Raw genomic sequence first — 15,932 nt, 5'->3', positions numbered from 1 at the left:
ACCAGGTTTCTTAGTCATTATGCTGAGATTTAGGAGTAAAAGAAGGTACTACGATGTGGGGATGTTTCCTCCTAAAAGGAGCTGTCTGGAAGCTAGTTTTTTCTAAACTTTTCCTGAGACATACTCTGATTCGATCTGAGAAAAATGGCCAGGGATACCAGAATTCTGCTACCTATTTCTTAGCAAAGCAATTTCCTAAATCCTGAGAGATATTTTAAGTTTCAAAATACAAACTGCAGGCTGTAAAATCATCCTGCAAACTGTAAGCTCCTTGTGGCCTGGGATTGCGTCTACCAACTCTGTTGCATTGTACTTTCCCAAGCACTTAGTACAGTGCTCAGCATACAGTAAGCACTTAATAAATACCACTGACTGATTTGAATTAAATTTAACAGGAAAGTAAAATGAAAGACACCTGAAACGGGATTACATACTTTAATTTGACCGATATGAAAGGGAAGGGGAGTTAGGAAAAAAGAAAATATGTTAAGCCTAGCTTTATGCTAAACCAATCGCTCATTTTTAAACAGCACAGCAAGACATTAAAAATCCCTTTTATCAATACAACGCTCATTTTGGTAGCTTTGTGTGTGCAAGTGCGTTATTAAACACCTGATTTGTAGAAGAGAGAAATAGTCACGGGCATTAAAAGAATAAAAAGAGGAAAAATAACCAACAACCCAGGGCTGAGGTTGTTTGAAGGTGAGTATATCTGCCAGGGCAGCTGATCACTACTGAGACATGCTAGTGTTGCCTGATGCTTGGTCCATTTCTCAGACTTTGGGAGGGTGGGGGAAGACAGGATTCCTTGGAAGAATGTCAGGACTGGTACCTCACACTCCGAGTTTGTTGGCTTGAGTGAGAACAACTTTAAGCACAGGCATGAAGGCAGAGATCTCACTGAAGTTGCTGGTGCTGACTATATGGGTGTGGGTGTTGAGTCCCTCGGGGTAGTTCCGGGTTTCAATGCTCCGGGCAATGCTGTGTAAGCCACTGATGATGGCAGGGGAAAGCTGAAATAAAGGTGACAGACATGGGAATTTAAACAAAGATGGTTTTTCCACCAAGCCTTAAAGCACACCACACCCAGACTCACAAGGATTCCAAGCCCTAAGAAAACATAACCAATTCCTTGATGTAACTATCAAGTTTAATGGATCTGGGGGCCTTGGACCCTGACCGTGAAAGACGTAGTTTGTTTGCAGCAAAGGAAGCCAGTTTGAGTGAAAAGACTAAGTTTTTCCTTGTTTTTTCTTATTCTTGTGTTTATTCCTCCTAGTTGAGTAGTCACACTCCCCAACTTTCTCTTTCCTCATCCTCTAGCTTGTTGAGGCCAAGGAACATGTACCAACTCTGTTGTACTGTACTCTCCCAAGTGCTTATTACAGTGCTTGGCACATGGCAAGGGCTCAATAAATACTATTGAAGATGATGGTGAAGATCTGTGCATCTGAAGGGAAAAGGGTCCTTTGTCCTCCCTCTTCATCCACTCTCCCAACTTGGATTTTTTTCTGCAGAATTGGGGCCAGAAAGCAGAACCTGATGGAATCTCTCCCAATGCATCTGCCTGGCCACCTGGCTGTAGGTTTCAGAGTTGATGCCCTCCAACCTTGTCCTAGAGGACTTGGAACAGAAAGGTGAAGTAAAGGGGAATGGGCAGTGTTTTCAAATCTGTTTAGAAAATTCCAAGAAGTTTCATTCTGTCTAGATTCCAGACTTCACAAGGTCAGCCTGTCTAGGGCCAGCAAAAGCACTAAAAAAATTTTAATTCCCTTGATTCATGAAATCTCAGGACTTGGACAGTGAGAGAACTATCATCATTCTATTCCCTTCTTGGTCAACAGGTTCTGTGGACAATATGCTGGTGACACTTGGGAAAGATGTTTTGGAGAGATGAATGAGATGAATGATTTTAGACTCAAATGGCAGCATATTGGAATCAGCTTGGCCTTCTTCAATACTCCACCACATACTTAGCCCACATGGGTCCTCTTCTTCCCACTTTCCCCAAGAAACTTACTGTTTGCTCCCTAAGCTTATCATAGAGAAACTCCAGGCGTTTGTTGGCATCATCTAACTTCCTCTTGGTTTGCTGCAGAAGAAAACAAAGTACTGAGCAAAACATAGAAAGTAAGTTGGCCTAGGCAATATAACTTTCGTTCCACTGGGAGCCTTTTATACACGGCTTCACCAAACCTACAATGTTCCTTTCTCTAGATAGGAAAATTAAAGTTAAATGTGTCCAAGATCTCAGAACAAGATAGTTGTAGTTGAGACATAGGACCGACAACCCCTAGAAAACAAATCCCAATACCTGAAATCCTTGACATGCAGACCATAAAGAGCTCTGAAAAGTTGTTCTACTTTCCCACAGACATCCATTCTGCATCCCTACAGAGCTGCGTTCCCACAGAAAAGAGAGGTCGAGATTCCCTCCTTGTGAACACTTCGGGTTTCCTCATGCCCGGCTGAGGAAATTTCCTGAGAAACTGCTCTAAAGAAGAATCCCAGGAAGGTGGACAGATGACATTTTAAACCATTCCTGAACTACTCAGTCACATCACTTCCCTCTTCACTGAATATATCATGGGACAGCTTGAAAACTCAGAATCTTCTAGCTTCTGGGGAAATCAGAGTGAGGAAAAGTATATTTATTTATTCATCTATCTCATCTTCCATATTCTTACTCTGCCAGAGGCATAGTATTTGCAAATCATTTTGCTTGTCTGTTTGGATGAGTTTTTTATTTCTGGTATGCTCTCCCAAGTACTCTGAACACAACAGATGCTCAGTAAATACCACCAATTCAGGTAAAATAGGTCTTTCATGCTAAAGTACTGGGCATGTGGGGAGAAAGGGGGTATTTTAAATGGAGGATAATTGTAACAAGGCAAACTGATCTGCACCCCCACAAATAAACTGGCAGAGAAAGGCATCAGTTATTCAGAAGTAACTATGTTGTAGGTCTCCACTGATATTCACAATAAATGACTGGTTCTCAACTTGAGTTCCTGGTCAAAACAAAGTCCCAAAAATTTGGCAAGGAGACAGCCATTATGACTGGTATTTCATCCTGCTTGGTGCTGACTCCACTGATGAGTTTTTGCAAGGGACAGTTTCCATGGGATCATTTAACTCCATTGCATTAAATTGGACCACCAATGAAAAACTGACCCAACTAGTTCCCCATGGTGAAAAATATCCTTTAAAACCAACAAGAGAATAGGCTAAGCTAAATAAACTGATTAGCTAGTGTTTTCCTACAGCCCTCCAGTTTGAAGTGAGTTTTCCCTGGCTGTGAACCTGCCATTTCAGGTTCATTCTCCAGGGACTTTTCTGGTACACCAAGAAAAGGACTTTTGTTCTTTCATGATAGAATTCACCACCTCATCCCTTGCAGGGACTAGGAACTCCCTAATGGTCATGATGTTCAGGTTCATTTGTGCCCAGGTAGTGGCCCTGAACAAACATTTATACTTCCCAATGGTCTGCTTCAGCGGAGTAGCAGAGAAGACACATACCGGATCAGTGGCGGAGGAGAGGCATCTCTGGATGAGGGCCTCGAATGTGGTCTTGAGAATAAGGTGCTCTTCTGGAATAGGTTTCTTGGTAATCTTCTCTGTTGGCAATGCCTGGACCTGCTGCAAGAAATAACACGGTCTTAGAGGTTCCTAATCCCACAGAGGGCTCAGATTCTGACTGCAGTATGACATTTACTTGTTTAAACAGAGGGACAAATCTAATCAGGGGAAGTCAGAATAGGGTGAACACTGAATTGTTAGTCAATAAATCCCCCCAAGACCAGGACTAGGAAGAACTTATTGAAGTTTGGAGGTGAAGGTTCAAAATGAACAAAAAGAAACCATTTTCACATCTCATTAGAGGGGAGTAAGCACCTTTATTAGAAAATTCTACACCATTTTGGTCACCATACTTTAGACAGGAGAGGTTCCAGAGAAAGAATGAAAAATCAGTTCTATGGGTAAGACTAAAGGAATTGCAGTTACCCCTAACTATAATTTATTTCAATGTCTGTCTCCCCTACTAGACTGTAAGCTCTTCAAGGGCAGGAATCATATCTACCAAATCTATTTTACTGTACTCTCCCAAGCAACGCTCTGCCCATAGTAAATGCTCAATAAATACTACTGATCAATTGAGAAAGAAGGTTAAGAACTCAGCTGGCCATTTGAGGGTATAATTATTACTATTATTATTTTTTAATGGAGAGGATATGGACAAGCCAAGATAAGGAAGAACTTCTTGTCTGTCAAGGATGACCAAGGAAGGCTACTGAGCCTCCTTCCCCAAAGGCCTTTAAGAAAAATAATAGATACTTCTATTCTTAGAGAAGCAGCGTGGCCTAGTGGATGGAGCAAGGGCCTGGGTTCTAAACCCAGCTCTGCCACTGTCTGCTGTGTGACCTTGGCATGTAACTTTATTTGTCTGTACTTCAGTTCTCCTGTTTGCCCTCCTATTTAGACTGTGAGCCCCATGAGGGAGAGAGACTGGGTCCAGCCCAATTATCTGTATTATCCCAGCGCTTAGAATAGTGACTGGCACATAGTAATCGCTGAACAAATACCACAATTATTATTATTATTATTTCTCTGTCCTGGATGTTTTAGTCATTCACCCAGTCTCCTGAGAACTCTCCCAATTCTAGGAATCTCTGATTCCTAGAACATGCTACAATCAGGTGAAATTCATAATCAGCAGAAACTGCAGAAAATATCAAAAGGCTTAACAACAATCACAGGATTAAAGACCAAACTAGGGTTAAATAGCCAAATGAATGTGGAGTCACTATAGGAAGGGTTCTATAATTTGTTCTTGGGAGTTCAGAAGAGCAACCAGGACACTATTCCTTCAAACATCTTGAATTTCCTAACCAAGACAGCCCTGGTTGGACACTCTGAGGGCCTGACCCAGCGGGGCAAGACTTATGGGTCTTAGGATGGCAAATTCAGAGCTTTTTCCTGCCCCACATCCTCAGAGTCTTTGGTCTGTGAATATGCTGCATTTCCTGAAAAAAAAAGGTCCACAAATCCTTTCCTGCTGACATAAATGAAAGTGGCTATTAGAGACATATTCTGAAGACTGGTGTGGGTGATAGGGGCCAAAAGTTCAGGTACAAAGCCTTGAGGAAAACCTCATTTGGCATTTCATAAGATCAATCAATCGAAAGCATTTAATAAGTGCTTACTGTGTACAGAGCATTATACCAAACATTTGGGAGAGTACAATTGAGTTGGCAGACATGATATATGCTCTCAGGGAGTTTACAATCTAGTGGGAGAAACAGACATTAACATCAATTGCAGTAGGGGAAGCATTTACCATCCTTTAGAAAGTAAAGTAGCAATGAAGATGCTCATTACTGCTATCATTTCAGGTTTCAGACACCCTCCAATATCATGGTGTCCACAAAACTCTCACTCCCCTACACTCTGGAAAAGCTGCAGCCACTGCAAACCAGCTCTTGGGGGGAAGATGGGTGGCAGGGTCCAGTTACATTTTTCTGAAACAGCTGGCCTAGTGGAAAGAGAGTGGCCTGGGAGTCAGAGGACCTGGATTCGTAAGCTAACAATCTCTTACCCTATTTCCCTACCTACTGTATCACCTGTGCAATTGAGTCTCTACCCCAATCAACCTAATCAATCGTATTTATTGAGCACTTACTGTGTGCAGAGCACCGTTTGGGAGAGTACTATATAATAATATAGCAAACACATTCCCTGCCCACAGTGAGCTTACAGTCTAGAGGGGGAGCAGACATTAACAGTGCAATAAATAAATAAATTATGGATACGTAGATAAATGCTGTGGGGCTGTGAGGGAGGTGGTGGTGAATAAAGGGAATATATCAGGGCAACGCAGAAGGGAATGGGAGAAAAGAAAATGAGGGTTTAGTCAGGGAAGGCCTCTCGGAGGAGATGTGCCTTCAATAAGGCTTTGAAGGTGGGGAGAGTAATTGTCTGTCAAACATGAAGTTGGAGGGCATTCCAGGCAGAGGCAGGATGTAGGTGAGGGGTTGGAGACAAGATCGAGATACAGTGAGTTGGTTGGCAGCTTGGGGGCTGTTTATTCTCAGTCTCCTTTGTGGGCTCCTCTTCCTCCTCCCATCCCCTAGCTGTAGGGGCCCCTCAAGGTTCAGTTCTTGATCCCCTTCTATTCTCCATTTACGCTCACTCCCTTGGACAACTCATTCGCTCCAACGGCTATCATTTCTATGCGAATGACACCCAAAACTATATCTCCTCCCCTGTTCTCTCTCTCTCTCTCCCTCCAGGCTCGCATCTCTTCCTGCCTTCAAGACATCTCTACTTGGATGTCCTCTTGCCACCTAAAACTCAACATATTCAAGACAGAGCTCCTTAACTTCTCTCCCAAACTCTGTCCTCTCTCTGACTTTCCTGTCACTGTGGACAGTACAACCACCCTTCCTGTGTCCCAAGCCCACAACTTTGGTGTCACCCTTGACTCCACTCTCTCATTCACCCCACACATCCAATCTGTCACCAAATCCTGCCGGTTTCACCTTCACAACACTGCCAAAATCCGCCTTTTCCTCTCCATCCAAACCGCTACCACGTTAATACAGTCATTCATCCTATTCCAATTGGATTACTGCATCAGTCTCTTTTCTGACCTCCCAACCTCCTGTCTCTCCTCACATCAGTCTATTTGTCATTCCGCTGCCCGGATCATCTTCCTTCAGAAATGTTCAGGGCATGTCACCCCCCTTCTCAAAAATCTTCAGTGGTTGCCTATCAAGCTCCGTATCAAACAAATACTCCTCACTATTGGCTTCAAAGCTCCCCATCATCTTGCCCCTTACCTCACTTCCTCTCTCTCCTTCTACATCCCAGCCCGCTCCTCTGCTCTGCTTCTCACTGTGCCTCGTTCTCACCTGTTCCACAATTGACCCCAGCCCATGTCCCACCTCTGGCCAAGAATGCCCTCTTTCCTTATATCTATCAAACAATCATTCTTCCCTCTTTCAAAGCCCTACTGAAGGCTCACCTCCTCCAAAAGGCCTTCCCAGACTAAGCCTGCCTTTTACTCAGCTCCCCCTCCCTTCCACGTTACCTCGACTCGCTCCCTTTGCTCTCCCCCCCAACGACCCACAGCACTTATGTATATATGTATATACCTCTAATTCTATTCATTTATATTGATGCCTTTTACTTGTTCTGATGTCTGTCTTCCCCCTTCTAGACTGTAAGCCTGGTGTGGGCAGGAATTGCCTCTCTTTATTGCTGAATTGTACTTTCCAAGTGCTCTGCACTGTACAGTGCTCTGCACACAGTAAGTGCTCAATAAATACTACTGATTGAATGAATGCGGGGGGTGGCCATGTATCTAACCCCCTAAGCACTTAGGTGCTCGCCATATCTCCCACCCCAGAGCACTTATATATATCTGTATACTTGGCTACTTCCTTTACCTATAATTTATTTCAAGGTCTGTCTCTCCTGAAAATTTCTTGTATGCTTCTTGAGGGCAGGAATCACGTCTAATTACTATACTGTATTCTCCCAAGTGTTTGGCACATGGCTGGGCACAGAGGAAAATGCTCAGTAATTACCACTGATTGTAAGCATGTACTCATCTACACATCCAATTTTCCATTCTATTGCTCTGTTGTAAATAATGTTGTGTCCATCATCTTCGCTTGACTCTAAGCACTTTGAATGGCTAATTTGTGTCTATTGTATTCTCCAAGTGTTTAATATGAGTCTGCACATAACACTCACCCAATAAATATGACTGAAACCTTCTTTAATGTTGTGAATTGTTAATATTAATCTTGATTGTTGACTATAATTTGCTCATTGTTCACATTTTATTCCTATTTTTCTAATGTGTGTCTTCCCCAAACTTATGAGTCCCCCAAGGGACAGGGACCAAATCAATTCCCACCCGTGTATTCTCTCCCAGGGCTTAGTACAGAGTTCTACTTAATAAATGCTTCTACTACTTGTGGGAGAGCATCCAGAACCAAGTTGCTTATTTTGTACCAAACCAGGTTTAGTACACAGCTAAGCAACCTGTAGTTATCATAACAATGATAATTCTACTGCCAATGGCATCTATTTAAAATAGGTATAAAAGGGGATTGTCCTTCCTCTTCTGACTTGGGATACCTCAGAAATCTATAATTTCTCCCTCCTTATCATGGCCCCATGGGAAGGAAAAATTTGAACTGTTATAGGAATGTCCAGATAATTAAAAAACAAAACAACTCCGACCCCCACCAACCAAAAAAAAAAACCACCAAAAACCCAAACAGGATAAAAAAATCACCATCATTTAAATCTGGCACAACAGTGAAGTTTATCTATGGATGTGAATATGAAAGCACAGTACACTGAACAGTCCAGTGTGAGATCCATTGTTCTGGATCCCACTGTCCCTAGTTGTGTTGCCATGCTTGTTGTTTGCATTCCATGATCTTTCCACTAGGCCACCTTACCACTCAAAGCTTGTGCTTAAAATAAGCTGCTCCTTTCTGGATTGTACCGAAGTTATATCTGTTCCAACAAACTTTTCTTTTGAACTACAGAGGACCAAATAGAGCAGGGATTATTTTAGCAGGGCAGGCTAACAGATCAGAAAGTCACCTTTCTGGAGCTTTTCAGGCTTGTTTGGAAAATCTTAAAGTCATTTTAGGACCCCGGGAATGAGGCTGGGGGTGTCAAACAGCAGCGAGGGTCACCACTCCCACAGAGATGGTACCCTCAGATCAAACTGTACAAGTCGCCTCAGCAGGACTCTGTAGCATCCCATCAAATTATCTCTTCCAGGACCCCATTACCTGTATGGTGTTTCCAATCGGTGCTCCTGGGGCACCTTCTGTATTAGACTTGGAGACAGACGGTGGCATGAGTGGTTGGCCCAGGGATTGCTGCATTCCATGAAAAGAGTTTTGCAGAACTGGCTCCCCTCCTGGAAGGTGGGAGGGTGGGAATGTGGCCTGGGCTGGCATTGATGCAGCTGAGGGCTGCTGTTGCTGCAGCATCTGGGAGTGTGAATCAGCCAGAGGGTTCATGATTGGCGAGGTGATGGGAACAGGTGGCAGGAAATTTTCAGGCACCTTTAAAAAACAAAGGGCAGTGATAAGGACAATGTAACACCATACCAGAAAACAAGTAGATAGCTATCAATAGCAATAGTTTAATATTGGAGCTGCATATATGTCTAAAACTGAGCTCCTTATCTTCCCTCCCAAACACTGTCCTCTCCCTGACTTCCCTGTCACTGTGGATGGCATGACCATCCTTCCCGTCTCACAAGCCCGCAACCTTGGTGTCATCCTTGACTCAGCTCTCTCATTCACCCACACATCCAATCTGTCACCAACACCTGCTGGTCTCACCTTTACAATATTGCCAACATCTCCCCTTTTCTCTCCATCCAAATAGCTATCAAGCTGATACAAGCTCTCATAATATCCAGACTGGCTTATTGTGTCAGCCTTCTCTCTGATCTCCCTTCCTCTTGTCTCTCCCCATTCCAATCTATTCTTCATTCTGCTGCCTGGATCATCTTCCTACAGAAACGCTCTGGGCATGTCACTCCCCTCCTTAAAAACCTCCAGTGGTTGCCTATCAACCTCTGCACGAAACAAAAACTCCTCATTCTTGGCTTCAAAGCTCTGCATCACCTTGCCCCCTCCTACCTCACCTCCCTTCTCTCTTTCTACTGCCCACCCTGTACACTCTGCTCCTCTACCACTCACCTCCTCACTGTCCCCCCGTTCACACCTATCCTGCCGTCGATCCCTGGCTCACGTCCTACTGCTGTCCTGCAATGCCCTCCCTCCTCACATCCGCCAAATTAACTCTCTTCCCCTCTTCAAAGCTACTGAGAGTTCACCTCCTCCAAGAGGCCTTCCCAGACTGAGCCCCCCCCTTTACCCTCTGCTCCCCCCCACCCGCTGCTCCTCCCCCTTCACCTCCCCTCAGCTGAGCCCCTTTCCCTCTGCTCTCCCTCCCCTCTCCCCACCCTCTGCTCTTCCCTCTTCCCCTCCCCTCATCACTGTGCTCATTTGTATAAATTATTTATTACCCTATTTATTTTAATGAGGTGTACATCACCTTGATTCTATTTATTGTAATAATGTTGTCTTGTTCTTGTTTTGTTCTGTTTTGCTCTGCTGTCTGTCTCCCCCGATTAGACTGTGAGCCCATCATTGGGCAGGGATTGTCTCTATCTGTTGCCGAATTGTACATTCCAAGTGCTTAGTACAGTGCTCTGCACATAGTAAATGCTCAATAAACACTATTGAATGAATGAATAAATTGTCAGCAAGAGCCTTGAATAGTCACCAACCAAATCACTCACTTGGTTAAGAATTTTGAAATGAATTCCACTTATAGCTATTGCAACATGCCTAGAGATTTTTGAGCTTTTTTAAAACTACACTGATGAAGCACTTAAATTTCTCTCCTTCCAAAAAAGACAAAACAAAAAGGGGCTATACCCAAATATTTCTTAGTGAATGCCTTATTATCTGATTTTCAGAATCAATCTGTCTTGAACTTGGTTTAGACCAAGACCATTTAACTAAGACTCTAGGACCCTAGTTAGCAAGTATTTCTCAGGTGTATGATCTCTATTGTATTTAACACTGTGAGGTCTCAAAAATGTTACAGCTGGCTACTAACAAACCAAATCAGTTCATTGCTGGTGATGGGACAGGAATCCACTGCCTCTACAAATGCAAATTCCTTATACTAGGCCCTGAGAACTGGGCTTCAGCAAATCAAGTACTGAGAAGAATGAGAGGGCAGTTCAGCCCTGACTTCAACACAAATCTCTTGGACAATAAATAACTGCGGAGTGAGCAGGTGCTAAGTTACTTTATGGGGGCCAGGGGAACTAGTCCATAGAAGCTACTTACAAACCATCAGTGACTTTTCTACAGATCCTAAACAGCCACCATAGAAACCTGGGACAGGTTCAAGATGGTTAAATTATTCATTCATTCAATCACATTTATTGAGCACTTACTGTGTGCAGAGCACTGTACTAAGCGCTTGGAAAGTGCAATATGGCAACAGATCCCTACCCAACCCTACCCTAGGCTCACAGTCTAGAAGAGGGAGACAGACAATGAAACAAAACAAGTAGATAGACATCAATAGTACCAAGATATATAAATGGAATTATAGATATATACATAATTAGGACAAGTAGGCTCCAAGTCCTGCCCCTCATATCTGCATGTGGTTCTCTCACCCCAGTATGCTAACTGCTGATATCTCAGCATCCAAATTTCTTAGGGAGACTTTGTAGTGGAATTTTAACTGGGTGTGAAATCAAGAGGTATGCAGGTAGATTGGACTAGAAAACTGGCCTGGACAAAGAGGAGTTGAGAGAAGTCAGTGTCAAGATAACCCTCATCTCTGTTCTTACCTGACACTGGTTGTCCATTGATTTAACCCCATTCACAATCTTTCCATGAACACTAACTGTTCTGGATGGACTATTTAAGGATCTGAGAGGACTATACTCTAAACTCTGAACAGAACATTTCTTCTAGAATCTTAGTCTTTCAGAAGCCTGAAAAGATTTTTTAGAAGAGGATTTCCTGCTGGGAATTTATAGCTCTTCCTGTCTTATGGTTCTTTAAGTTCAACTGTCCACTTTAACTCTCTACTCCCATCACTGGTTTTGAAGGTATGGTTTCAGCATATTATTGTCCCTAGATCTCATAAAAAACAAAGCAGGAAGAGGAGAAGAGGGCACCGCTGTATCAAAAGTGTCTTCCACTACCTTCTTCTTCTTTGGAATTCTATTCAGAGCCGGAGGATCATTCCAGCCATTCTGAGGTCCTGTAATAGAGGAAGAGAACATTCTGTAAAGGAGCTTATTTGAGAAGCTTCAAAAGAGAAGGAATAGTCTGTTCTTGTCACATAAGCCTCTAAATCCTGTCTGAACCCTACCTGAAAACTCCTAGACAACAGTCTTCTGTTTAACAGTGGAGTTGTGTAAATTGTCAGTGAGAGCCTTGAATAGTCACCAACTAAATCACGCACTTGGTCATGAACTTTGAAATGAATTCTGCTTAAAGCTATTGCGATGTGCCTAGAGTTTTTGAGCTTTTTGAAAACTACACTGATGATGTGCTTAAATTTCTCTTCTTCCAAAAAAGACAAAACAAATATCTTAAATCTTCTAAATGAGGCTTCTCATATTCCTAACTAAAAGCCTCATTTCCCAAAAGGGCAATTCAGCTTCACTAAACTCTTTGCAAAGGCCGAATGTGGTAGAATAACCATTAAGAAGTCAAATGAATGCAATGAATTGTTCTCAGATTGCTGTCACTCACTAGCAACTTCTGTATGTAGGCTAAAGTCTATCAACCCTTAAGCCCACTTGGTGAAAATAATCCTTCTTCTGTCAAGGCAGAGAGGGCAGGAAACAGGAATTAGGATGACTGGTAAATCAATCATATTTATTAAGCACTCCCAGTAGAGGGGAAAATCATCTAAGTCAACATCTGGCTAGGATATGGGTGTTGTAATCTAGAGAATGCATTAGAGAACTCCACATCAGGGTCATCCTCAGGATCTACCTCAGTATAAAAACAAAGAGTGTCTTCGGGATGAGATTGAACAATCCAGTGAGGAGGCTTTCACTAGGTTTGGCAGGGATGGATCTTCTAAGACCAAAGGAGATAATAATGTTGGTATTTGTTAAGCGCTTACTATGTGCAGAGCACTGTTCTAAGCGCTGGAGTAGATACGGGGTGATCAGGTTGTCCCACGTGGGGCTCACAGTTATAATCCCCATTTTACAGATGAGATTGATATGTGCATTGAGTCTGAATTCTAATGCTCTTGCTGAGCCATCCTTCATTTTCAAAGATGACTTGTCTAATGGAGATTCGATCTGTTCTGGGTGAGGGTGGGAATTCAGTACATTCTTGACAAATAATACATAAAACCAGTTCCTTGCAGTGCTGGTGCACTTTCCATCTGCAGAGCTTGTGTGTTTCCAGGCTGGAGCCATCTCCCCTAGCCACTAATGCTATAATAGCATGTAAAGGGCTCTATAAACAAGGAAAAAGGGAAGAGAGAATGAGGGGTCAGAAGGTGAAAGAAAGAGAGCCAATGCTTTCCTAAGGGGAAAAACAACACTGTTTCCTTTATCTGAGCCTGAGCTCTGAAGACTGTTTCCACTATACAAATTTATTGAACAGAATCTGTGTAATAGCCCATCAAAACACCTCTTCCTATTGAACCTCTGTGTTTTACTGTTGCTTTTCATATCCATGGTGCTTTAGTCTTAGGATTTGTTTCGTATGATCCTTTATTACTATTAGAATCTGCATGGCTTATTGTTTTTTGAAATTAGAGTATTTTTGTCCATTATTTTATTGTTTGTCTTTTAGGAGAAAGATGAATGGCGATTACAGACTAGACATTAAGAGGAACTCTTACAGAGGAGCAAATTACTCAACTTATCAGCACTTAGTAAATATCATCAATTAATAGGATACTAGAAAGCAATCAACACTGTATGAGGAACAAATGGCCCTTGAACAAATTTCCTTCTAGCATAGAAAAAACAGACCATGCAGATAAGGGAGAAGCAGTCAGTGCAATCTACTTAAAACACAGGACAGCATTTGATTCTGCAAAGACACTGGGCACACTAGGACAGAAAGTCCTTGACAACTATTCTGTGGGGATGTACATGACTTGGAGGGTCAGCTTCAAATGGAAGGCTAACAAAGGTGTGTCCTTTCCATTGATGGAGTATATGGGAATATGATGTATGGGATATGGTAAAGGCCACTGTTTGAGACATTCCACTAACTAAATTTCCCTTTTCTAGGGAAAATATCTATCAGCAGTGGAAAAAGGTGGACTGGAAAACAGACCTCCCAACCTTTGAGCATGTTGGTAGGGAATGGGAGGGGCAAGGCGGCTGAGGAAAAGGCTACCAGCTTGCTGGCTCCCAGTACCCCACCATTTTGCATCCCAAAGCTGACAAATGGGTCACTGCCCAGCCACTTGCAGTTCCACAAGGATCCTGTTTAAGGCATCATCCATCTTTCCATAGGTGATGAGGCATACATCATCCCTCCCCTCCCTTTCCTGCAATGATTCTATTAAAATGAGTAAAGAATAACATTTGTGGCTAAAATTTCAGATGTGATTATTCCAGCAAATTAATTTATAAATTTAATTCAATTAGATCTTAGCAAAAAGCAACCTTGATCAGTTGAAAAGTTCACATGCAGTATTGAAGATGTCTATTCATTGTTTTCATTTGGTGATTTAAAGGTTCCAAAGACTTATACTATGGCCAATTCACCTTTCAGAATAGATCCCTGGTCTTCAATAAATAGATCCTCTGCAGACAAAATGCAAAAGTAACTGAAATATTAATGCTGAAAAAAATTTTAAGGACTCAAATTCATTTTGTTCTTTCATTTCCTCCTAAAATTGTGCACAAAACTTAACTTTCCCCTTTGCAATATGAAATGTCTACAATGAAGAAATATTGCTATTAATTAATCTGAGGATCAAAAGAATGCATTTATACCACATCAGGGTGAAATGACCCTAGAGAATCACTTTCTTCTAGAGGAAATGGGAAATTGAGACCATCCCCTTGTCCGAACCTAGTCCTCAAAAATGGCGAACAGCTCTGATGGTCTGAAATTTGGTAGGGGGGAACAAGGACTTTAAGTAGCTTGAAAATAGCCATCGATATAAAGGAGAGCTTTACAAAAATGGAACCCAAACTACAGACTCTGTTCAATGACCAAGCCAAAGATGCCAGCAATTTGTTTTGGCCACGGGTGAATTTTAAAGGCACATGATACCTGTGCTCCAAGCCAGACCCCTCCATGCTGCTGAAGTCGGCATCTACTCACCCCTCCCCGCCCCAGAACCCAGCAGAGGATTCAAAGGGATCTTCACAAGACACCCCATAATGGTGAGGTCTCCACCCCAATGTATTCTCTCTTTTCCACTCTCTACCCAAATCTCCGGTATCCTCTCCTCTCACCTCCCAAGACCTTTCAGCACTTCATTCCTGCCTTCGCTTACCCACCCACCATCCCCACCCTGGTGCCCCAATCCCATAGTTCAATATCCCTGTGGTCTGTGGAGACCTTGCTTCATCATGGGCAAAATGCCATTGATTCTTGACCTGCCCCTAGCCTGCTCACTCTACCTCCTCACTATCACTGAGACTTGTCTCTCTTCTAATGATACTCTCTCCCCTGCCTCCACTTCCAACACATTTTCTCTCAGAGGGGGAGTTATCTTCTTCCACTCTCCCCGTCTCAAAGGAAAGGGAGGCACCAACCAGCTCCATTGCCTAGTTTATCACTTTCATTCTTTCTTACCTCCTCCATGTCTCTCCTCTTCCTTAGAATCATCTATCCTCCATCTATACTATCCTCTATAGCTACTACCGCCACCCTGATCCCACTTGTGCATTCCTTGCTGATTTTGATGCTTTTTACATCTTTCCACTCTCACTCCCTTCTTTTCTGATCCTTGGGGACTTCAATGCTAATCAAACTGCCCCCACTTACCTGCTTCCTAACCCCCTTGTCCCCCATTAACCTCATTCCATCCCACCTTGGCCACTCACCAGCTTGGACATATGCTTCATCTAATCATCTCTAAACAAGGCTTCACTCAACTAATCAATGCTATTTATTGAGCATTTAGCATGTGCAGAGCACTGTACTTAGAAGAATACAGAGTTAGCAGACATGTTTCCCTACCCATGACAAGCTTACGGTCTAGAAGCTTCATCTCTACTGTCACCAACTCTGATGTACTGTTTTGTGACCACAAACATCTAACTTGCCTCCTCACTCACTCCCCATCCCCATCCCCCACTCATTCATTCATTTATTCAATCAATTGTATTTGAGCACTTACTGTGTGCAG

General features: G+C 42.8%; 1 protein-coding gene across 11 annotated transcripts in view; it reads right to left on the bottom strand.

Annotated features, from left to right (window-relative positions):
- Positions 1–419: 419 nt before the first annotated feature.
- The window catches only part of SEC31A (SEC31 homolog A, COPII coat complex component), a 97,546-nt gene continuing 82,033 nt past the window's right edge, over positions 420–15,932 (bottom strand). For 6 of the 11 annotated variants that reach the window (XM_029058988.2, XM_029058992.2, XM_029058996.2 and 3 more), the window contains 5 exons: positions 11,785–11,843; positions 8,822–9,100; positions 3,522–3,641; positions 2,021–2,092; positions 420–1,013 (listed from right to left, as the gene is read on the bottom strand). In XM_029058988.2, the coding sequence (XP_028914821.1) occupies positions 834–1,013; positions 2,021–2,092; positions 3,522–3,641; positions 8,822–9,100; positions 11,785–11,843 (710 nt within the window). In that variant the 3' untranslated portion in view covers positions 420–833. Of the gene's footprint in view, positions 1,014–2,020; positions 2,093–3,521; positions 3,642–8,821; positions 9,101–11,784; positions 11,844–14,334; positions 14,374–15,932 lie in introns of all 11 variants that reach the window. The other 5 variants (XM_029058986.2, XM_029058990.2, XM_029058991.2 and 2 more) reach the window with 2 other exon arrangements.

Source organism: Ornithorhynchus anatinus, chromosome 3, assembly GCF_004115215.2.
Source record: "Ornithorhynchus anatinus isolate Pmale09 chromosome 3, mOrnAna1.pri.v4, whole genome shotgun sequence".
NCBI lineage: Eukaryota > Metazoa > Chordata > Mammalia > Monotremata > Ornithorhynchidae > Ornithorhynchus > Ornithorhynchus anatinus.
Note: the sequence above shows the minus strand (reverse complement) of the source record. Positions and strands in the feature narration are given on the sequence as shown.